The sequence below is a fragment of the Canis lupus genome, chromosome 18, assembly GCF_048164855.1.
Source record: "Canis lupus baileyi chromosome 18, mCanLup2.hap1, whole genome shotgun sequence".
In the NCBI taxonomy this organism is placed as follows: domain Eukaryota; kingdom Metazoa; phylum Chordata; class Mammalia; order Carnivora; family Canidae; genus Canis; species Canis lupus.
This window is the reverse complement of record NC_132855.1, coordinates 53,608,153-53,633,599: the sequence shown is the minus strand read 5'-3', so window position 1 is coordinate 53,633,599 and position 25,447 is coordinate 53,608,153. Positions and strand designations below refer to the sequence as shown.

Genomic DNA, 25,447 nt, shown 5'->3' with positions numbered 1-25,447 from the left:
CTGAGCCTAAGGTAGATGCTTAACTGACTGAACCACCCAGGTGCCCCTTAAAAACATATTTTAAAAAATTATTTTAAAAAATTTATTCCATCGATTTGATCCTGACTTACTTTTATTTTCAGTATATAAGATAGAGGTAGAGTTCTTTTAAAGAAGGTAGTATACCACCTACTGCTTTTCTTTTTTTAAAAAAGAATTTATTTATTTGAGAGAGAGCATGGGCAAGGGGAGGAGCAAAGGGACAAGTAGACTCCCTGCTGAGCAGAGAGCCCAACACAGGGCTTGATCATGACCTTAAGCCAAAGACAGAAGCTTAACAGACTGAGCCACCCAGATAGGTGCCCTTCATCTACTGCTTTGATTACAAACTATTTTAACAAGAATAAAGCTTTGATTAAAAAACTTGTTTTAAAATTTCCTGATTGTAGTTAACTCTGAGTACTGGTACTTTTCATGTTGTAAAACTCTTATTTTCTAATATTTCTATGCTAAAAGAATTCTAATTTTGCTCTAATTAAAAAAAAATTGCAAACAACTCCACTAATTTAGGCTGACCTCCTAAAGTAATTTGTCCAAGGTCACATAGTAAATTAATAGCAGAACTACTCATATGTCTTCATTTGTAGTCCATACTATGTTTCGATATTTGATCCCATTTTTTTCCCTTTCATTTTATTTTTCACCTTAAAGAATTTCTGAATTCCTATAGCTAGGATTCTTGAATTTGTTAAACAAAAGAGGGATACTGAGACTTACCAAAGTGATTAATCAAGGCCAAGAATATAAGAACTGTTCAAAGAATTCTAAATCAAGACTGCTGGCTGTTAGGGCTTAAGCAGGAATGAAGGCAGGCAGGAGTGGAAGGAGGACAGAGCTTAGAAGCTGTTTTTATTTTTTTAAGTTTTTTTTTTTATTCATAAGAGACGCAGAGAGAGAGAAGCAGAGACACAGGCAAAGGGAGAAGCAGGCTCCATGCAGGGAGCCCGATGCGGGACTCGATCCCAGGACTCCAGGATCATGCCCTGGACCAAAGGCAGGTGCTAAACTGCTGAGCCACCCAAGGAACCCCTAGAAGAAGCTGCTTTAACCAACTTTCAATCATGACTATAGACAGAGTAGCAAAGGAATCTGGTTATTAGAAGGAACTATGGAAACATGCCTAAAAAAATATAGATACAAGTCATTTAGAAACACGGATAGGAAACCACTAACTATGATGGTTATGTCTGGAACATGGGATTATAGGAGATTGCCTTTTACACTAACCATTGTGGTAATGATTGAGTATTATAAAATGAATATGAACTACTTTTGTAATTAGAAAAATAAAAATAGAGATTAAAAATAAAACAAAGTCCTTTGTAATTATTTTTTTTTAAAGATAAAAAATGTGTGTGTGTGTATGTGTGTGTGTGTAACAATGAAATAATATTAAAATTGGTAAACTAATTTTGATTACTCCATTCAAGGGAAAGTAAAAGAGAACATAGAATGGTGGTAATGTTTGGTAAACCAGGGGGTAAAAAAGAAACTAGATATAATTTAGCAACATGAGACAGTACAGAAGCACTTACTATTTTAAGACACCACACTGAAGTCTCATGTCCCTGACTGGGGAAGCCCAAAAAAGATTTCAAAAGAGTTTCTGCCTTGATTCATTAGTCTGTAGCTCCAAAAAGAGACAGCTTTTTAATTTATTATATTAATTTTGGACAGCCAAGGTTTTTTTTCCCTTAGAGAACATGTAATCCAGAAGAGTCTTATGGTAAAGATGTTAACAGTAGTTGTCTGGTTTTAAGGACTCTGCTGTACTTAATTAGGAAGTGGCCATATAAATAAGTGTTATGCTTCAGGAGATAATCTTTTGAAAGTTGATCTAACCATACAGATGACCGGAGTCTTATAAATCATACAAAAGATTTCAGACCATTTCTCAATATATCAGTTTCCTGTAATGGTCTCATTATGGTTGGCAATTCAATATCTCTTACATCTTTGATGATGGCTCTGAGTCAGTAGTTCTTAATAGAGGAGCTCTGGAAAACTGTGGGGGCATTTTTGATTGTCACAATAACTGGGAGGGGAATGATTCTGGCATCAGAGGATCAGGATCAGAGGTTCCGATACTTTGAAAGTGCAGGCCAGTCTCTTACAACAAAAACCACACCACATTTTGTAGTTTTCAAATGTTCCAATGAAAGTTCACATGGGTGAGAAACCTATTTATAATGATCTAAGTTTAGAACCTTATTAAACTTACACATAAACAAAAAATATTTTTGTAGTTTTAATACAAAATAATAACTTTTCCAGAATGCAACAAGTGTATAAATTAAGAGAAAACACACTTTTTGTTGTTCAAAAATTTAAAAAGTTGTTTATAGTTTATTATGATCAGAAAATCAAATAATTTGATTATGCCACTCTGATGTTCTAGAACCAGTAACACATTTCAATCTCCCTTGGTGGTATTCTCATTCAAATAATGCTATGAGGAAGTATAAATATCGGAGTATTCCACTATACTTGTGCCAAGCAGTTACTACAGAAATACACATTTCATTATAAATTACTTTTTTTATTCCTCCTTCATATTTAAGATTTTATATTAATTTCTTAAAAAATTAAATGTATCTAAGTATGTTATATTTGAATTTCATTCTAAGATAATACAGGGACATTGCAAAAATAACTTTTATAAAAAGGAGACACTGAATCTGATAGTGGTGAGAATAACTGGTCTAAATCAATCATGGTAATCCCAGTTCCTTTGCCAGGACTGGTGGGCCATGGGCATGTGATCCAATTCTGCTCAATGACACATAATAGAATATCCTGGAAGACTCCTGGGAAAGGTTTTCTTGCTCTTGGGGGAGAGGAAGAAATGGTCCTTACTCTTCATGTCTATTTGTAATCATCTTGCTATGAGCCTGAGGATGAAGTAAGCAAGTGACAAGGCAGCTCCAAGAAAATCATAGACAGATGAAACTGGAGCCCTGAGATCCCACATCTGAAGTCTACCTTACCTCCGGACTACAAGCCATGTACTATAATAAATTCCTTGTCATATGAGCCAGGTTGAATCAAGTTTTTCTTATGTGCAGCAGAAAGCAGCCAAGGAGAGCTGCCTTATAGAAATGACACTGGAAGGGAAGATAAAGGGAAGCAGTGTATCACACAGAAAGCATAAACTTGGGACTCAGATATACTGAAGTTCAAATCTGAATTCTATGATTTACTAGTTGTATAACTTTGGACAAATTACTTAAAGACTCTGGGCCTCAGCTTCCTTGTTTGTAAAATAGAAATAGGAATACCTGCTTTACCTGGCCATTAGGAGGATTAATGAAATAATACTTGTTAAGCTCTTAACTTGCTACTTGGCATGTTGCAAGCACTCAAGAGTGGGTGGCTATTATCAACTATTATTATGTAGAGAAAGAAAAAGGACTCACAGCAGTCTGAGCAGTGATGTGTGTGCAACCCACAATTTTCGCTCCAGCCAAAGGTTTTTCTCCTTGAGCTCTCTTCCTCAAAGCCATCAGTGCAGGCATTTCTGAAAAAGCACAATATATACACAGTATCATTAGAGAGGAAGGAATGAGAGAGAAAGAATAAACAGAAGAACTTATTCTCTTAAGGTAAGATTTCTCTCCCTATCAGGTTCTTTGTTAGACCGGATTTCTCATGGGGTCAAGACATTGAACCTGATTTTCTTTTATAAAAGACTCTCAGAGGCAAATGTTCCAGAATTCTGATTCCCTATACCCTAGTCCTCCTTATTTACTCTTTCCCTTTTTCGTTGTGTAGGAGTTCCTTCTATACCCACTAGAGTTCACTCCCTCCCCATAGTGTTTCCTAAGTTCAGATCTCTTTTGCAATAAGTATTCCTTAAAAGTACACTTAAAGGATGCCTGAGTGGTTCAGTGGTTGAGCGTCTGCCTTTGGCTCAGCATGTGATCCTGGGGTCCTGGAGTCAGTATCGCTTTGGGTTCCTCACAGGGAGTCTGCTTCTCCCTCTGCCTGTGTCTCCTCTGCCTCTCTCTCTTTATGTCTCTCATGAATAAATAAAATATTTTTAAAAGTAAAAAAAAAAATATAAGCATACTTAAATTCCACAAGCTACTAGACCCCAGGACACAAAAATGGATTAACATGGACAAAAAGATATAGGCAGAAGAAGTGCTTGCTTTTTTTTACCTTGTTCAGCAATTTCAATTTCTCTTCGTCCAAACTCTGCCTGCTTGATGTTCTTGACACAGAAGTCGCTGCTTCCCTTAGAGTTCTTTTGCTGCTTATCCCTGGGAGATGTCTCATCATCAGAGCTATCTGTATAGGAGGCCGCTGAAATGACAGAATAAGAAACCCTCAGGGAAAAAATTGGCTTCCTTGGAAATTCCAAACCATGGAGTGAACTGCGGCTTCTCTAATCATCCAACACCACACAGATGTACACCTAAATAAAAGGCACCAAAAATGACACTGTGGAGCTGGCTCAATCACCTCCTGCGGAAAGTGCTATCCACAGGTCAGAAAGAGGCAGCTGAGAGAGGTTGCCAAAGACATGCCCTCTGGATGGCATTAGCTTGGAATCTATGGCTAAGAATCTTCAGAACATGAGAGGTCCTTGAATATGCAAAGAGAGAGAGGTTACATCATGGTGGCATTATGTTAAAGTTCTTAGTTCAAGATCATGGTCATTAACCTATGGGTTTCTGGAATCCATGCTTCCCCTCTTTGTCTGCTGCTTAGATGCCCAACGTAATTTGTGTTAGTACAATAACTGAACAGATAAGACCCAGAGAACAAGAAACCCATGGGAAAATAATTAAGAACCACACAAAAAGTGTTTGTCTGACATAACAGAGCTTTCTTTTTAAAACTGGCTCTGATGAGGCTGAACTATGCCTGCAGACCCAATTAGATATTGACAATGAAGTATTCACAGTGTGCTCTCCCTTCTTGCTGGCCTCAGGGGGTCCAGCAGTGGGCATTTTAGGTTCTCAAAGAAGAGAATAAATCCTCCTTTGGCATACTAAAATGTTCTGATGATTAATCCATGTAGCAATATATGCTAGAGGATAGAAGGTCTCAGACTTCTGATTGTGGCTAGCAGGCAGCTGCTGCTACTCATAGGTTTAGCTGAGGTATTTTCGGTCTTCATACAATTCTGTAATTGCTAATTATTTGCTGGAGAATTTAATTTCCTTCCATGATTTATGTTTAAGTTTCTGAGGATAAGGCAGCCCCGGTGGCGCAGCAGTTTAGCGCCGCCTGCAGCCCAGGGCGTGATCCTGGAGACACTGGATCGAGTCCCACGTCAGGCTCTCTGTATGATGCCTGCTTCTCCCTCTACCTGTGTCTCTGCCTCTCTCTCCCTCTGTCTCTATGAATAAATAAATAAATAATCTTTAAAAAAAAAGTTTTTGAGGATAGTTTCTTTCTGAGTAGTTCTCAAGGTTTGCTGCAGGATTTTTTGTGGGTTTTTTTGAGGAAGAGGGGAGTTTGGAGGATATAAAGCTCTGTTTATAAGGCATTACATGTCTCTCAATGGGATAAGAAGGACTTCTATCACCTTCAAGGGGAGAAAACTGCAAATGCTCAGAACTCCTAAAGCATATGGCACTTTGATCTACTTACATCCAGAGAATTAAGGCATTTCTGGGATTTCTTAGTAAAGGATCTGTATCTGGGAGGGCTGTAAAAGGCAAGTCTGACCTTGCCCAGTTAATCGGGCATGGCACTACAAAATGTTTGGGCAGCAGGGGCCCGAGTGTCTCTCATGGAGCTGGAAAACTGCCTGAGAACAAAGTCCTAACACGAGGCAACAAGAATGAACACGGGCACCAAGGGAGGTGAGGGAATTAGTAAATCCCCAAAAGGACTTTTGTTCTTGAAAGGAACTAATCTGTATAAAAAGTCTGTGGTTCTCCCTCCTAGGGTGAGCAAGAGTTCAAAGTACCTTTGGCACCAGAGACCAGAAATAGCTTCCTGGGCAGTCATTTGTTTCATTAATCAATACTCAGAAATAGCTTATGCATTGGAGGCATAGGGGAACCATGCTTCTACCACCTGAGGGAAGAAAGATAATGGCTATCCCTAATCTTGATCATAGTTTATAGCATAATTGCTTTTGAAGAAAGTGTTTACATTCAGAATATCCTGAAATTTCAAATCCTTTTCTAGAGGCATGATGATTTCTATGTTTCCCAATGGCCATTTAAATATAACTGTTATGTATATGTTCTGGAGTCAGACAGACTTTGACGTCTCAGTCTCTGTTTCTGGGTATATATAAAGTAAAGGTGTTCCAGAACCTGATTAATAGAATTGTTAATTAATTCATGAATCCACTCATTCACACATTCAGTTGTTTATTCAACAATTTTTTATTTTGTGTCTACTAATGTACCAGACAGAGTCTAAGTGCTGGGTATACAAGAACAAATATGGATTGTCTTTAGCTAGGTGGAGTTTTCAGTCTACTAGGTTAAGTCAGACATGAAATAACTAATTACAAAATTAATTGGGAGTTTTTCTTTTCCTATGGTTGTAATATGCACTATGAAGCAGACTGTATAATAGGAAGACGTGACTTTCAGAGTCAAGTTGTTGAGAAGATAAGATAGTTTATTTTTTTATTTTTTTTATTTTATTTTTTATTTTATTTATGATAGTCACACACACACACACACACAGAGAGAGAGAGGCAGAGACACAGGCAGAGGGAGAATCAGGCTCCATGCACCAGGAGCCCTACGTGGGACTTGATCCCGGGTCTCCAGGATTGTGCCCTGGGCCAAAGGCAGGCGCTAAACCGCTGCGCCACCCAGGGATCCCGATAAGATAGTTTAAATAATGTACTTAGTGCAATGCTTGGCATAAAGTAATTACTCTATAAATGACACCTCATATTATTGTTGGCTTTTGCGAATATTTTTAATTCAGTATCAGATATAACATTAAAGGCTCTTTCTCAGCTTCAGGACTTTGAATGGGAAAGGAATGACATGCATACAATATTATTTAGCAGTTCCTTTTTTTTCTACCTCTGTCATCTACCAATCTAACCAAGCAGCAGGTGGTTGGTTGGCAGTGATGATAAAGGTTGAGACTGGAGTCCTAACTCTACCCAGAATAGCATTCCTCTCCTATGTCTCTCTAGCTTCTAAGGATGAGTCAGGGGTAAAAAAACTCACAAACAATAACAAAAATAACCCCCCAAATTTCCTCTTAGGAGAAGCACTCCAATTTTTGACTTGAGTTGTTTTCTTCTATTCCAAGAAGAAATTATTATACCATCTCCCTATTCTGAAAAAACTCCCCAAATACAGTATTTTATTTTCTTCATAGTAATCAACTGGTTATAGTTAGTTCAATCAATATTTTTTTTTTTTTAAATTTTTTTTAATTTTATTTATTTATGATAGTCACATAGAGAGAGAGAGAGAGAGAGGCAGAGACATAGGCAGAGGGAGAAGCAGGCTCCATGCACCGGGAGCCTGACGTGGGATTCGATCCGGGGTCTCCAGGATCGCACCCTGGGCCAAAGGCAGGCGCCAAACCGCTGCGCCACCCAGGGATCCCTCAATCAATATTTTTATTTGAGTCACAGTGATTTGTTTTCAAAGAGTCCTTCGTGCAGACCTGTTATCATGTGAGAAACAAAACCATCAGTTCTCTAGAGTGTACGAATATGTGAATGCAAAATGGCTGACAGACCCAGATCAACAGAGAATGTTATTTTTGTAAACACAGTGAACAGATTATTCCTGAACTAGCATGACATTTGTTTTTTGAATCTATATTTATTTCTGTCACTATATTTAAAGTAGCACATTCATGAAAATATTTGAGAAAGGTTTTTTTCTAAGAAAATTTAGAGAAACCTAACACATATGTATACACGTGCTTCCATAGTTTCTAAACTGTTTACAACTGTCACACTCTGAAGCCCAGAGCCATAATTCAATAAAAAATGGACAACTTATAATCAAAGCAATAACCAACTGAAGTATAGCTGAGACCTTAGCTCTAGCTTTACCTCTAATTGGTTGTAACCAATTTTCAATTTATCCGACTGTAAAATAGGGAGCATAACAGATCTCTCAATTCTCTTTCCCCTAACTACCACCAGAAAAATCTCATGAATAAATGAGAGTAAAAAAAGACTCAATTTCTAGGTAGAAAAGTAACATAAAGTATAATATAACTTTACTATGGGGCGTTCTCTTGTTTCATGATAATCCAAAATCAAAACAGAACTTGATGAATCACTAATCCATAATCTATCCCATAGAACATGCATACATACGTTCTATGGCTCAAGCCTGATTAAGCCTTACCTCCTAGCAGCTATGATATTGTGGGTTATTGCTAGGAGAAACAGCAGTCAGACACCCGGTTGAGTTAGTCCTATCAGACTATTTTAAGTCAACAATTCCTCTTAGGCCTAATCTATCCATTTGACAATGGAAATAACAGTAGGGACCTGTGTCAATGTGCAGCAGATTTCATTGATGAATAACATTCTAGAAATATGTGAAAAGCTATGTTAGCAACCAAAATACAAACAAACATGGTTATTTGGAAAAATCAGAAAATACTTTGTAAGTTTTATAAGAACCAATTATGAACTAAGGGATGTCAGCCTTTCTCTCTTATCTTTAACCAATTAACTCACTGCAAAAATAGCATTTTTTTTTTTTTTTTTAATTCATGACAGACAGAGAGAGGGGCAGAGAGCAGAGACACAGGCAGAGGGAGATAAGCAGGCTCCATGCAGGTAGTCCGACGTGGGACTCGATCCTGGGTCTCCAGGATCACATCCTGGGCCAAAGGCGGCACCAAACTGCTGAGCCACCGGGGCTGCCCAAAAATAGCTTTTTCAGAAATATATCACTGGGAATTATTTGGCTTTGAAGAAGTCTCTTTTGTTCCTGTGTTTTTATGAGGTTTTGTATTTAGGGAAAGAGCTTTCAGAAGTTTGTTTCTTATAAACAATTTCAGGAACAATGCAGGAATTTTAGGAATTAATGCAACCCTTTTCAACCTGGGTTCCACTAGAATTAAGCCCTAATGCCCTGAAGCATCCATAGAATATATCAATTAACTTCTCTCTTATCCATCTGGAAGAGTACTAGTTATGAACCATCTTTGGAGAACTAATAAAAAGAGTGTCTCTAATTCTTTTCTGTGTTCTGTGATTCTGATGAGGAACCCAGGTTGAGAAAGGCTGGTAGAGGCTCCTAAATGAAAGCATAGCAAAACTTAGCACTAGGATCTTTAGGCAGGGAGAGTAGGCCATAGACTACCCAAACCTCCATGTAACTTCAGCAAAACAAACACTGGATAGGGAGGTATCTTTTTTTGAAACGTCATAAACCTTCTTCTAGCTGTTCACATACATAGAAAATCAGAGACCTCAACAAGAACATAAAGTACAGGTCTCTGAACATCTTTCACCAATATTTATTTATAAAGCACCTCTTATGTGTCAAACACTTCTAAATGCTGGGAATAGAACAGTACAAAACAGACACATCTCTACTCTCATGGATCTCATATTCAAATAAGGGGAGAAACAATAATAAAATTAGTAAAATACATAGTATGTTATATGATAATAAGTGCTGTGTAGAAAAATAATGGAGGAAACTTTGATAGGGAATGTTGGGTAGGGTATTTGTACAATTTTAAGAATAGCCTCAATGAGAATGTAATTTTTTTTTTTTCTGAGAATGTAATCTTTAGTTAAAAACTGAAGGAAGTAGGATACCCAGCTAGGTATCTCAAAGCATCCCAGGCAAAGGAAATAGCAAGTGCAAAGAACTTAAAGCAGGAGAGTGCCTGGCATGTTTTAAAATAACAAAACAATAGTAAGGAGGCTAGTATGACTGGAGTGAAATGTCTAGCTGGAAGAGAGGGTAGGTTTGGGAATGTAGTGATGTGATTAGAAACAAAATAGGGTGATACAGAGTTGTGTAGGTCACTGTAAGAACTTTAGCTTTTGGTCAGAATGAGATTGGGAAGCAGTGGAGGGTTTGGAGGGGAGAATTATGACCTGACTTATTTCAAGAGAATGAATCTGGCTGTAGTGCTGTGAATAAACTTCAGTTTATTGAAGAGGGGCAAGCTTAGAACCCAGGAGCTCAGTTTTTAAGACATGGAGATGCCTACAAAACATCCAAGTGAAAGGACTTAGCAGGCAGTTGGATATATGGATCTAGTGTGTAGGAGAGAGATTTGAGGTGGAGATAAATCTGAGAATCAAATGTCAATACATAACAGTATTTAAAACTATGAGGCTGCATAAACTCATGTGGGGAAGAGTATAAAGAGAGGAGGTCCAAGGATCAGTCTTGGGGATCTCCAATGTTACTTTTCTGTAGTCACTTAAATGATAATGTACGCTAAAAATGGGTTCCAAGTTTATTGACATGCATTTGCATATCTTCCTATATTTAGAGAACTATGAGTCGATTCCATTATTCCTAGCTTTTCATTTGATAGATATGGAGCTTTTTCTGTATCACCTCATGTGACTTCTCATTGCCTCTGTTACGAACATCACAGGCTGCAAGAGTTTTCTAGGATCACACAAACAAATCACACATGGATCAAAGCCTAGAAAGTAGGTCTCTCCTAAATCCTACTCCAGGGCTTGCCAATTGTTCATGTGAAAAAAACAAAACAAAATGAGGTAACACTGTGTATGATATAGCTGCAAAAGGAGCAAACATTGGGGCACCTCAGTAGCTGGGTTGGATAAGTATCTGACTCTTGATTTTGGCTCAGGTCATGATCTTGGGGTCATGGGGATCCGGCTCTGTGCTCAGTGGGGAGTCTACTTGAGATTCTCTCTCTCTGCCTCTTCCCCATTGCCACTCTCTTTCTCTACTTCTCTAAAATAAATAAATCTTTAAAAAAAAAGCAAACCTCATCTTAGATTTCATTTTAAAAGCACTGAGTTTATGGAAATAATACTTCCTATAGATTATTTCAGACCATAAATGGAATACTATAGACATGTTTTTATTTTTAAAGATTTTTATTTATTTATTCATGAGAGACACAGAAGGAGAGAGAGGCAGAGACACAGGCAGAGGGAGAAGCAGGCTCCATGCAGGGAGCCCGACGTGGGATTCGATCCTGGAGGATCACGCTCTGGGCTGAAGGCGGCGCTAAACCGCTAAGCCACCAGGGCTGCCCTAGACAGATTTTTAAAAGGACGTTTATCTGGAATATATCCAGACGACAATAACCAGAGCAGTGAGATGCCCCGAAAATGGTGATTTTTTTATTTCTATGCAAAATCATTAAATTCATTAAATTCATTAAATTCCAGGGATTACATGAGAGCCTATCAGAGCTAAATAACTAGATAAATCAAGAATCATCCTAACATCTAGAATGCTCCCAAAGAAGCCAGGTGGCCATTTGCAAGGGATGCCATCAAGGTAATTCTAGCATCCAGTAGGAAGCTGAATAACTGGTCTTAAGTTTTTCTATTTTCAGAATGATTTGACTCCATGCTCCTGAACTTTATATCCTTAAATGGATATATATGGTTGATAATTTTTTACTATAAAAATGGCAACTTCATGTAGTTCAACCTAAAAAGTCCAAGTTTTCCAGGGTGACATCAGTTAATACCATTCACCAATGAACTACAGTGGGCAAATATGTGTTCACTTAAAACCAAGGCATAGGTCACACTTTCTAGGTAAATAGATATTTTGTAAGTACCTTCCTTACATATAAGGTCTCAGTAGGAGGGCAGGCATTAGTTTTCTCTACAGGAATACAATTGGAAATGTGGATCTAGTGCGTAGGGAAAAGATTGAGCTGGCATTAAAACTTTTTTTTTTTCTTTTTCTTTACGATAGTCACACACACACAGAGAGAGAGAGAGGCAGAGACACAGGCAGAGGGAGAAGCAGGCTCCATGCACTGGGAGCCCGACGTGGGACTCGATCCCGGGTCTCCAGGACCGCGCCCTGGGCCAAAGGCAGGTGCCAAACCACTACGCCACCCAGGGATCCCGGCATTAAAACTTAATGTAGTTATTGTTTAGTATCAATCTTTTTTTTTTTTTTTAAAGGATTTTATTTATTTATTCATGAGAGATACAGAGAGAGAGAGAGGCAGAGACCCAGGTAGAGAGAGAAGCAGGCTCCATGCAGGGAGCCTGACGCGGGACTCGATCCCAGGTCTCCAGGATCACACCCTGGGCCGCAGGCTGTGCTAAACCGCTGAGCCACCAGGGCTGCCCTTTAGTATCAACCTTTAAATAATATGTACAAACTCACAGTCTAAAATGTTACACATCATTTTATAAATCATATTTTCACAATTATTATGGTTTCTAGAGTTATATTAACTGGTTCATGAATTCTCAACGCTGGCTATTTCAGCAGAATAAGATAGGTACACAACTTTTACACATATCTTTACACAAAAATTCAGAGGGATTTACATCATTTTGTTATGGGGGTGGGGGGAGTAAAAAGAGAAATGTAACAAGTGTAAATAATAATCCACCCAACCTAAGTTATAGCTTCCCAAACAAGCTTTCTTCAATTTTATATAACAAATACTACTTCAATTTTATATAACAAATAAATACTATGTGTGAAAAACAAACAAAATTTCAGGTCACGCTGAAAGTTTCTAAAGAATATTTATAATATTTATAATGTGAAGAGATAACTAGGGCAAACATTCAGCTTTCTATTATATTCCAACAAAGAACAAAATAAAATAGCTCCATATTAGATCAGATACATAGTAGGCATTGTTGAACAAATGGATAATGCCTTTAAAGGGTCCAATGTGGTAATAAGCTCATCTGTCATTAAGTGATAGCTCCAGAGTCCATATATTTGAACTAATGCCACTGCAAAGGAAGGGAAGAATGACAAGCAATACAATGTCACAGTTTAGGAGAGAAGGCAAAGGGCTCACTGGAGCTAGGACCTACTTGAATGTTTTCATTGTTTCTTGGTGCAATTAAGGTTTCTCCATTAATTTGCAAGTTCTGGATGGAGGGATGGAGAACTCCTCTTTTATTTTCAAAGAATGGAAAAAAATACAAGTCTTTGTACATTCTGCTCAATGAAGTTCATCAATGAATTACATACACCCACCCTCTGAATAAATTAGAAATCAAATTTGTTAATCACTCTCCTCTGCCTTTATTGGAAGAAGAGATCTGTATTAGGCTCCACTCTGAAACCTCAAAGGATCCAAAGATTCCATCCAGAATTTTGGTCTAAATTTCAACTGAGAGTCAAAGTATCTATTCTAAAGCACAGGTTTGATGGCGCTTCAATAGACAGGTGGGTCCATAGCAGCTCAGTACTCACCTGAGCTGTAGCTGTCAGTAGATGACTGAGAAATAGAACGAGACAGAGAGCGACGTCCAATTTTAGTGGGACGTTTGTTGAATTCTTGCTTCTGGTCAGCAAATTGGATCTGCTAAGAAAAAAGAACTCTAGTTATATAAAGGACAACAATCTTCATTTTGAGACAGCAGTTGAAGGCTTGCATTAGAGGATCTTAGTTGATCTGTTTGTACCAACCCATACTTGGAGAGAATGATTTTTCATTCTTTACCTATTGTATTTCTATCAAATTTAAATCTTTGATTAACTCTCTGGCTATATACCTTTTATAATAAAACTGTGGACAAAAAAAGGGGAGAATGGGATGTTCTGGTTAAAATAAATTTTTAGAAAGCCTAGTCATATTCCTTTCTATAGTTTTGTTGAAAATTAAGACTGGAATCTTTGAAACTATTTATTCTAATATTCATATATCTAGATGAGAAAGCTATAAGGTACAGAAAAGTAAAGTGACTTGTCTTCAGATTTTAAGATTCTCAGGAAATGGGATGGTATAATAAAAAGGGGGGGGGGCTTTCCTTCCTGAAATGCATTCAAATCCTGACTATGGGGAGGCCTGGGTGGCTCAGTGGTTGAGTGTCTGCCTTTGGCTCAGGGCCTGATCCCAGGGTCCTGGGATTGAGTCTTGCATTGGGCTCCCAAGGAGGAGCCTGCTTCTCTCTCCACCCGTGTCTCTGCCTCTCTCTCTCTCTGTGTCTTGCATGAATAATAAAATCTTAAAAAAAAAAAAGTCCTTACTGTGCCATTAATTAGCTATGTGATGTTGGTCAAGATGTTTTTGTGATCCTCGTTTTCTCATAAATACAGCAAAGACAAAAGTATTTTTTACTTCACAAGTTTTAGAGAGGGTTAAATGAAACAACACATGTAAACTGTGAACATAGCAGTAGATTCAATTAAATCTGCCCCCCCCGACTCCTACTCCTACAGTTCACTGTTGTTATAATTCTTGCAGGTAGTCATTCTAGCCTTTTAAAGGCTTTGTAGAAATGTATTAATTAGCTTTTCAATACTAATAAGTAAACCTTAACTTATTTTTATGTATATATATTTTAAAAATTTTATTTATTCATTCATGAGAGACATAGAGAGAGGCAGAGACACAAGCAGAGGGAGAAGCAGGCTCCCCGTGGAGAGCCCGATGTGGGACTCCATCCCAGGACCCTGGGATCACACCCTGAGCCAGAGGCAGATGCTCAACTGCTGAGCTACCCAGGCGTCCCAACTTACTATTTTTAATGTTTGATATCATAAAATACCTAAAAGCCACAAGATAGATCATCTGTTAACTATAACACGACAGATGTAGAAGGAGTAGATAAAGGACTGGACTGACTACATATAGATAGCAATAGAGGTCACATTTTGGACCAATATCTGAGGAGTTTCTTACAATTTTATCTCTTTCTCCTATCATTAGAGGTTCTAGCTGACAATTCCTAACACTTTACAAATCAAAGCTCATATAATTTATTCAACAAATAACATTTTTTTCTTTCTCCCTAATTGAAGATTTGTATAATTGCTTCAATTATTCTGGATCCAAGGTGGCATGGAGGCAGGAAGGATCAAAGATCTGACAACTACCTTTCATGATAAAAAGATGGTTCCTTGGTGGGCAGAACACAGACACAACCTAATCAGAATGAAATCACCAACCAATGGCTGTATTTCCTGCAATTAGAGGCAACTACTGAGTCTTTTGAATATTGAGACAAGGGAGACTAATACCAAACTGGATGAGGTTAGCATCTCTTCTAGGGAATTCATAGCATATTCATAGCTATAATAACAGATTAAGCCTGTATACCTTAATGTACCTTAGAGTTTGCAAATTGTTTTCAGTAATAAGAAAATTCTTTGGACCAAAAGCTCTTTGCAAAGTGAAAAATTGGCAAAATTGACTATTTTGCTAAAGTAGTGATTTATTCCAAAAGGATACAGTGCTCTTTCCACACACTCCCATGGGATATACGAAACTTCCATGTACTCCTAGCACAACATTTACCACACTGAATGTAAGTATCTACCTGTATCCTCTATAAAGGCAGGAACTGTGCATCTTACTCACCCTTATGTCCTCAGGCACAAATGCCTGACACATGGTAGGCAATCACATGCTGAAACAATGAATCTGAAGTAGCTTATTCTAGCTTCACTGTCTGTATTTGGTCAAATATTAAGAAAATATGGTAAGCATAAGCCAAATTTAAAGTTAAAAGAATTTTCAGGGCCAAAAAAGCTAGATAGGGGAAGGTAGGTGAGAAGATGGGGAGGGAGACAGAGGTCAAGCTGAAAACGCTTTCATACCACCTTTCTTGTTCAAAGACAATGATGTCTTTTTTTTTTTTTAAGACGCCCATCTAGGAAAAGGAGTAGTAACTGACTTCCCAAAGGCTAGGATGAGTCACTAACTTCAGCAGTGCCTACTTTGGGAAAAAAAAAGTAACATAAATCCTGCCTCAGATATATAACCCCCCCTCCCATCCACACACCACTAGAGGGGGCCAGCCACTCTGCTTCTTAGATTTGTAGACTAAGGGGTGGGTGGGCGCACACCACTTACCCCAATAACACTAAACCATGTAGCTATCTGGCTATTCCTCTTCTCAATCCAGTTTCCATAGGCTGAGCTCTCTTTTCTATAGTCTCCTCCATTTACAGTAATTCCTCCCACCGGGTCTTTTGGCACTAAAGACTAGGCTACGCTAGCTTCCTCCACTCAGAGACAAGGTTTAAATCTTGTTTACTCATTAGACACTGACCTCATAATTAAGACGAATATTACAAAGAGACTACCACTTATATAGAATTATATACACTTTTCCCAAGAAATAAATGTTTCTATCCTATCTTTTCGATCTTGTCCAAAACCAGAGTCCTTCAAGGTAACCCTCCTTTTCCATTTTAGAGAGAACTGCCTAATTCCAACAGGCAAGATAGGGAAAGAGACTATTGAGAGGGGCAGCTCACCTTATGCCAGAAGCAGGGATGAAAGCAGCAAAGGAGTGAAAAAGCAGCTGGCCTATTACAGTAATGGCTACCGCAGCAGCAAGCCTGGTAAGTAAGAGCTTAGCCTCACCTGGGCTCTAATCCCAGAGTTCCCATTGACAATGTATTTCTTCTTGTTGCCCAGCATAGTGACATGACCAGCCCCACTGCCACCTCTCCAGTCCAGGGACCCTTGTGGCTAGGCCTTTAAACTTTCCTCATCAGCAATTCTGTTGGCTCTGTTTCCAGCTAGCTTTTTTTTTTTTTCTTTTTGGTGTGGGGGTGCTGCCCTTCCCTGGAATCCCTGAAGCGGCTCCAACAACCCCTCCAGCAGTAGAGCCCAATTTAATAAGGCATTTCTGTTAGTGGCTCATCAACCATTCCTAATTCTGGTAGCTGTTTTGCTTTATTTTTTTTTCCTAAACACCTAATTACACGGATCCTCTGACCTCTAAACCTTAACAAGTCCCTTGACAAGGCCCAACTTGCATGCGCATAACAATAGCTTATTTATATAACCCGTGCACTTTTTTGCCTGCTATAATTAACTTGCTAATTAGGTTCCTTTTTAACCTTACCTCCTCCTTTTCCATGTCAGATGATTTTAGTTAACCTAGTCTCATTAGAAAAAAATTAACTACAGAGTCACTAAAACAATGAGGGAATTTATTAAGAAGGTAAGAAAAAAATGGTGCCAAATGCGAGGCAGCCTCTACACCCTGTGTCCTTGGGTTTGTCAGGTTGAGGACACTGGTTTCAGCTATCACCATGGAATCAACTTTCTCAGACCGTTGCTTTACTCTTAATTGTGCATCTTTTATACAGGTTTTTTTTTTTTTTTAGTCTTTTATACAGGTTTTGACGTATGGTTTCTAGTCTCATCTCAAGATTGTTGCTGATTAAATGGTGAGTGACTCTGTTTTTTCCAAAGTTTTTCAAAAACTGTGTGTTTTGTGGGAAGTATGACTACAAAGGAGAATTTCCTATTTCCTAGAGTCCCCAGAATCACAATGACCTTGTTACATATCAGATAAAGAGTCAAATGAAAGGGCAAAGAATCACATTATTTGTTGATTTCTAGAAGGCAGTGAAATCTACATTCAACTGTATGTTACAAGACAGGGATGGAAATGTGATTTGAATTCTTCCTTAAAAAAAGAGATTGCTTGTTGAGCAGAAGAAAGAACATAAAGTGGTAGATTCTTTTTTTTTTAAGGATAATCTTTACTTTGAGAGAAAAGATCTCTGGAAGAATGGAATAAAGGGAGGAGAGCTAATATTTATTAAGTTCCTACTATGTATGCATAGCCCTGCATATATGTTACTTCTATTAATCATTGTAAAAATCTTACAAAGTAGTCCTCATTATTCCCTTTTGACAAGTTAGGAAAGGGCAGTCCTAAGAGAATGAATGATTTGGTGGACATCTCACTGCAAGTCAGTGATGGCACTGAAACAGGAGTCTGTGTTTATGACAGAGCCAAAGTTCTTTCTACTATACCACACCTTATGATATTAATCAGAAGATGAAAAACTCCCCTGGTCCTAATTCTGGGTATACTAGTCCCACCTCATTTCTCTTAATTTATCTTCAAACTTAATTGATTTAAAATTACTCTTTAAGTTTAGTTTTATTTATCAGATTGGGTCTCCAAAATGGTATCAGCCCAGATGATCTTGGGGCTCTGATCACACAATTCTGAAATGGCTAATCATAGAATCTGAAATCTAATAGCTCTTTAACTAGCAACTTTACCCAATGTCACTACCAAATATTATGACAAATTAACTGAACTCAAATATGATTCACTATGACCCATGACAATCCTCATCTCTTATTCATAATTTCACAAAATAAGACAGTCTTTTTCTTTTTTTTTTTTTAAGACAGTCTTTTTCTGGGATCCCTGGGTGGCGCAGCGGTTTAGCACCTGCCTTTGGCCCAGGGCGCGATCCTGGAGACCCAGGATCGAATCCCACATCGGGCTCCCGGTGCATGGAGCCTGCTTTTCCCTCTGCCTATGTCTCTGCCTCTCTCTCGCTGTGACTATCATAAAACAACAACAACAACAACAACAAAAAACAGTCTTTTTCTGTTTGCATGATGACTCTCTAAACTTCTGCTCTTAGGACACCCTCAGCTGGTTCTGCATTTTCCTTGCTTAGGTGAAAAGGAACTCATTAGTCCAAGGGTTAACTGACTAGACCTGAGCCAGGAGCTGCAAATCTATACTAAATCCAACTAGAAGACACTATTTCTGACAGGAAAAGCCTTACTACTCAAGTTTATCTAACAAAGTAGTTCTCAAACTTTAGGTCCATCAAAATAACCCACAGGGCTTATTAAAAAGCATTGCTAAGCCCCATCCCCAGAGCTTCTGATTTAATAAATCTGGGTGGGGCCAAAGATTTTTGCATTTCCAACAAGTTCCCAGGTGATTTAAGGATGCTGGTCTGGGGACTACACTTCAAGAACCACTGTTCTAACACTTTCTCCAAGCATGAATAAAGCAGCCCTAATGCTCCTGACTCTCTCCTTAGCCAACCATTTTATCCTATCTGTGACCACACCATAGAGGCATATTCACAGGCAGAAAAGAAAAGATTATTTGGAAGGTCAGAGAACAGAATGAAGTGATCCTTTCTTTATACCCAACACAGGATATAAAGAGAACTGGGTCTAATTCTGATCTTTTCACAATTTAAGGCTGTTAAGAACAGATGGTTAATACATTGAGAAAACTAGGACTCATGGGGAGGACGGAAGATCTATTTACCCTAAAAAGGATCAGGCCAAGAGAAAACAATTTCTTTTCAAGTACATAAAGTCATACTACAAAGGATGATTACCAGCGCTTTCTCTCTCTCCTTCTCTGCATTTCTTAACATTTCAGCACTTAACGCTGGTAATTCTCATTTGTAAAATGGGAATAATAATAGCTCCTTTTCCTATCTCAGATGTGCACTGGACAAATTTTAAAAATGATGTAAGTAAAAGGGTTTTGGAGACTACATAATGATACATACATATAACCTATTAACACTTCTATTCTTTTAGGTCAAAAGTTTTTCACCTAGAGTCCATGGATGTCTAGACCAACCCCTTAACACAGAATGCAAAATTTTGTGTATGTGTTTATTTTCCTGGGTAGAGGGCCCATAGTTTTTCATCAGTTTCTCAAATGGGTCTCTGCCTTTAAGTGTCAATCCAGATCCAGAGTTGTAGTCAAACTACCTCCTACCACCATTTACCAGATACCTTAGAGATTTTTCTTTTACTTCCAAGTAGACATGGTTCAAGCATTCTTAGACACATCTCTCTCTTCTAAGCTAAATGAGCTGCCTGAGCAGATTCTTCACCTATAAAAGAGATTATTTCTAGCCAAAAGAAAATTGGGTAACCAGCTGGCTGGGTACTCAAGAAAGTCAATCAGATTTCCTATGGAAAAGTACCAAGTACTACTATAGACAGCTTGGATTGGAGGAGGAAACATCAAAATATAAAAACTTTTTAAAAAGGTTACTGCTGATCTCTATGAACACAAGAGGAGGTATTTTACCTACCAGTAGAGACCAAAGATTTCTCAAGGGAAATAAAAACATTATAAGGACAGACTTTAAAAGGGTATGTTCCACAACCTTTTAGCAGTAAAATTCCTGAACAAGGTTAAAAAATCCTTGACATGAAAACAGCTTAGGAGCAGAGGCTCCAGAAGTTTTACAGTGACTGAAGGAATGTTAACTTGAAGGTCTACCTTATCAATTCTCACTTAAAAAAAAAAAAAAAAAAAAAAAAAAAAGATTTTATTTATTTATCCATGAGAGACAGAGAGCGAGAGAGAGACAGAGACATAGACATAAGCAGGCTCCCCACAAGGAGTCTGATGCAGGACACGATCTCGAACCCCAGGATTAGGACCTGAGCTGAAGGCAGATGCTCAACCGCTGAGCCATCGAGGCATCCCTACCTTATCAATTCTCAAGATGGAGATTCTTCAAACTTTGTTCTGGCTTATTTCCCTGCTGAGAATCAGAGATGTGAGTACTGTCAGCTGCTGTGTGTGGTCTGAGTCCTATTCTTGGAGGGGTGTGCAAGTCCCTTACTGCTGCTGATCATTAACAAAGAGGGACATGTTATAATGTGCCTCCTCTGCTAAACTGTCCTCCTGAAAGAAGGTCTGAAAGTCTTGTAATGTTTCCTTTGGTGGCAAGGATAGTCTCAGTGGAAACTAAGTTACGTTAATGTATAAACTGGAACATGAATCAGACATTTGGTTAAAGCCTTCTTAAATTGAAATTCTGGCCCCCAACATGGGAGGTGGCTTCAGGGTTTTCTCCTGGGGGATTAAAAGGCATTCTAATATTTCATAGGTAAGATCTACAGGCAATATACACTATAGGGTGCTTGATGGCTCACTTTACTGGCTATGTGGCTATCAGTGGCAGCCTAATGAAGCACTTCCAGCCAGGTCAGAAAGTAATGATTTATGTGCTGAAAGAAAGCATCAAGAGGTAAATCTTTGGCAAGGAAAAGATAGACGAAAAAGCTAAGTTATTGAAGACAAGCCCCTTACTACTCTTTCTTGCTGTTGTTAAAAAATTTTTGCTGGTCAAAGGTGTTTTTCTGGCTTTTGAGAAGGGCCAAGAAATCTCTGAGAATGCCATATTGAAAAAAAAAAAGCAGAGCTGTGCTTTATTAAAGAATGTTTTCTAAAAGTTGGGAAGTCCTAGATCACATCCTTAAGCAATAGTCACTAACTCTTGCAGGAGTTTTCTTGTTCCTGTAAATAAAAAGAAGTAAGTAAAGGTTCAGTAGGAGCTCCTCTGGAGAGCACGTGCTGAAGAGATAAGAGGACTATTATGAGAATAAGAGTTACTATAAAACTTTTATTGACTCTGAGTTGACACTCTAATGTTCTGTGGAATTCTTCTGTAATATTCCTTTATCAAAATACCAAAGTTTAATATCTTAAAGTGGTCCCTCCCCTAAGACAACCAAAATTCTTGCTCCTCCTTCTTGTTTATTAGTGAGTGGCTGGAGATTCAAAAACAAATTTAAAATCCAACCAGAATTATTATGTGAATCCTTTCCATCAATTTTAAAACACTATGTTATTTGAAATAAGCCTGTTACAGTTTAGCGCCTGCCTTTGGCCCAGGGCGCGATCCTGGAGACCCGGGATCGAATCCCACGTCAGGCTCCCGGAATGGAGCCTGCTTCTCCCTCTGCCTGTGTCTCTGCTTCTCTCTCTCTCTCTGTCTATCATAAATAAATAAATAAATCTTTAAAAAAAAAAAAAAAGAAAAGAAATAAGCCTGTTAATGGATAGGATTTATTTCCATTGAACACTTTAAAACTGAGTACAAGGTTCTGAAACAAGAACAACAATAGCAATAACCCCAACAAAAATAATAAACAATAGTTGTGACAGTGAGAGTTGAAATGTGGTTTCTTTAGTTAGGCCTTTGTCGGGCCTACTATATAATCAATCTCGTTACTGATGGTTATGTAAGTCCATAATTCCATAAACACTGAAAAGAGCCTGAAATATGTTGTATATAATAATCTAGCCAGTTTTCCATAGGGAAACATACATATATATATAAAAACATAAGGCTGGTATAGACTCTAAGAAATCAGGCTAAATCTAGAAAAAAAACAGACAGTGGTTGCTGTTTTTAAATCAAGTTAAATAAACTTTAAACAAAGTTGAAACTGGATCTGAAATACTAGGTTTTATGCGTTAGTTCTTATCGACAAATAAGTCCTTATATTTAAATTATATTAAAAATATCTAACAGGCAAATATGACATTTTGAAGAACGGTACCTAGAAAGCTATAGTTCCTGCCCTTTAGAAATACAGATATAAAAAAGATCTGGGGAAAAGTGGGGCAGGTAAGGGAGAAATCCTTACATCTTTTCAGAGACTTGAGAGACCACTGTTTCCCTAAATTCTGTCCCCCCCACCCCCGCCCTCACTATTCTTTTTCTTTACCCCCATGAGAAATAAACTAAGTATCAGCTTGCAAACAGTGAGAAGCAATCACAGGATAACACAATCCATGCAATACACCAGCAGTAGAGGAACTCCAGCCCAGCATAGACAACCAGGCAATAAGCTGACTCTGGCCATGGAACTCTCAAACCTTTCCCAGGTTCACTTGCAATTAAGAAACAGGCATGATCCAGGACACAAGAACTAATTAGAAATTAGAGGAATAGCTGTTCTTTCAACCACAGGTCTTGGTAGGGACTTGTCACAGGTGATCCCTGTCACCTGTCAGACATGGTTGCCTCATTACCAAGAAACAGAAGGAAAAGCAAAGCGTCCAAAGAACTCACCATCCACTCAGGCACGTGAAAAGCTGAGGTGCCCTCATTACTGTCCCACTTCTCCATAGTTCAGGCTTGGGTAATATATGTCCTGAAGCAAAAGGGAAAACGGGTTTGGAAATGCCAGGGTTTTTTGAGTGCCCAAAAGCAGAACCAAACCTAGTGATTCACAAGTTCACAATATCTAGCTGAATCTGCATCCCCTTTCAAAGTGACTTTCTATTCAAATTAAGATCATTAGTCAACCGCCTGACAAGTCCCTTACTGGTCGGCTTCAAACCTTCTCCTTTTCACTCAAAATCAGAGCTGATGTAAGGTTCTGCACCCAGGCACTGAACTTCCCACAGGACACTCACTGTTTAATGCTACCCAAACACACAACCCCCGCCTCCCCAGTAGGGACTTTCTGCAGCAACAGTCAGGCTTTCTCTCTTTCCCTGTTGTAAGGAAGGCACTTGTTAATTTTCTCCCGCCCCTCAGGACACGTCACTGGAGGTGCTGATACCAAGATCAATAAGGATCGAGGTCAAGAAGGCACTCCCATTTCTCAAGAGTTGCTTGATTTGGATCAGCTCAGTAAACAGGCGTTTCCTTGAAATCAAAAGTTCCTTATGGTTTTCAAGTTTAAACAACTATGCAGAACTTCCCCATCTGCTCACACCGGGGATCTGGCACCAAACTCAGGCATATCTCAAGCTAAATTCTTATTTACAAGGGAGATTTGATTCGGATGGTGCCAGGGAAGATCTCTTGCAAAATCAGAAATTAGAAGCTCTGGAGAATGTTCTGGGACCACAGCTCCCTCTGCTGGCCCTCTGTGCTATATACACAAAGGCCCCAGAGCCTTGGGCTGGGGAAGCAATGTAGGTGCCAACTATAAACCAGCTGGTTCCCTGAGGCTAGTCAGGAGCTACCAGTGTGTTCAGAGGCAGCCAAGGTTTCAATCAAGTCCCTATCCAAAGTGGGGTTTGGGTTTGGGGAAGAAACAGGATGCCAACACAGTAGCCCAAACACTATCACCTTTAAGGGACCTCAGGAGCTCTTCCCTCCTTAGGTTCCTATGGCAGCTGCCTCCTCCATACTTCAGAAGTTTGGAAACAAGACAAAACTAAAAGTAGCCTAACCTCTTTTACCTGCTCTGCTCATTCCTAGAGTATATTATCCAGTAAGAATACCATAGATTTCAGGCACAAAGTAAGCCCAATGAGATATGCCTGCTTTGGTCCCTTTCAAGGACCAGAGACTCTTTCAGTGTTAAGTCCATTTGCAGAGGATAATTTTCTAGAGCTGATGGTTATGATATTAAAATTAGGATTATTGGTTCATTGCCCCTTAGTGCCTTCACTGGTTAAGAGAATGATCCTTTGGATGTGGAATGAAGAGGAAGGTAATGTCGAGGGAAAGAGGTATCGTTAAGATGCCAGAGAAGGCAGAATTCAAATATCTGACCTGGATGTTTAGACTAGAAAGAAAGGCAGGTGAAAACAGAAGGGGACTGACTGTTGGACCCTGTGAATGCAGAAGGATCAAAGGATGAGAGATCACAGGGCAGGTAGATATCAGATGCAGTAAGAAGAGAGAATAGCAGGGGTGCCCAGTGGCTCAGTCAGTTAAGCCTTTGACTCCTGATTTTGGCTCAGGTCATGATCTCAGGGTCATGAGTTCAAGCCCCGAGTTGGGTGTGGAGTCTGCTTAAGATTTTCTCTCTCCAAAACAAAAAAAAAAAAAGATTTTTCTCTCTCCCTCTCCTGCTGCCGTGCCCACCCCCCTCTAAAAAAATTTAAAAAAGAAAAACGAAAAAAGAAAGAAAAACAAACATCAGAGGTAGAAGTAAAGGAAGCTATCATCACAGAGGGGCTATGGAGTGATGCCAAGATATAGGTTGATGAGATGTAGGAGCAACAGGCCCTCTGGGGTCAGAGTGTCGATTCTGATAAATCCTTAGTTGAGCCACCTCCAGTTATTGTCCTCTTGTCTTCCTCTTAATCCAAACTTCTTAACAGAATGAGAAATTAACCTTTGCTGCCTAAATTTCCAATGGTATCTTTCATCTGTACTTTAAATGCAATGTATTCCAAATCAAAGTGATTGCTCCATCCTTCCTCCCCTCCCCAACCCTCCAAACAAGTTTCTTCTCACTTTTCTACCTCTGTTCCCTCAGTTAGCCAAATACAAACCTCAGTCATCTTTTATTTCTTTCCTTTCCCTAGTCCCTAGAACAATCCGTTGCCAGTTATTTTTTTTTTAAGATTTATTTATTTATTCATTCAGAGAGAGCGAGAGAGAGGCAGCGACACAGGCAGAGGGAGAAGCAGGCTCCATGCAGGAAGCCCAATGTGGGACTTGATCCCAGGTCTCCAGGATCACACCCCTGGCTGCAGGCGGCGCTAAACCGCTGCGCCACCGGGGCTGCCCGCCAGTTATTTTTTTTTTTAAGATTTTATTTATTTATACATGAGAGACAGAGAGGGAGAGGGAGAGGAAGAGAGGCGGGGGGCAGGCTCCATGCAGGGAGCCCGATGTGGGATTCGATCCCAGAACTCCAGGATCATGCCCTGGGCTGAAGGCAGGCGCTAAACTGCCACCCAGGGATTCCCCCGTTGCCAGTTATTTTTGAACCCTCTTCCAAGCCTGTTATCTGTCCCTCTCTATCCATTTTCATTACCTTCTAAAAACCCTCTATAAAGCCTTTCCAGGATGGTCTTCCTCTCCAT

At 39.0% G+C, this 25,447-nt stretch overlaps 1 protein-coding gene across 10 annotated transcripts in view; it reads right to left on the bottom strand.

Moving 5' to 3' along the window:
* The window catches only part of AHCYL2 (adenosylhomocysteinase like 2), a 163,193-nt gene that overhangs the window by 32,583 nt on the left and 105,163 nt on the right, over positions 1-25,447 (bottom strand). For 2 of the 10 annotated variants that reach the window (XM_072784525.1, XM_072784533.1), the window contains exons 2-4: positions 13,368-13,479; positions 4,201-4,344; positions 3,456-3,556 (exon numbers count right to left, since the gene is read on the bottom strand). In XM_072784525.1, coding sequence (XP_072640626.1) covers positions 3,456-3,556; positions 4,201-4,344; positions 13,368-13,479 — 357 coding nt within the window. Of the gene's footprint in view, positions 1-3,455; positions 3,557-4,200; positions 4,345-13,367; positions 13,480-16,488; positions 16,602-22,742; positions 22,825-22,998; positions 23,163-25,447 lie in introns of those variants that run through there. The other 8 variants (XM_072784526.1, XM_072784534.1, XM_072784530.1 and 5 more) reach the window with 7 other exon arrangements.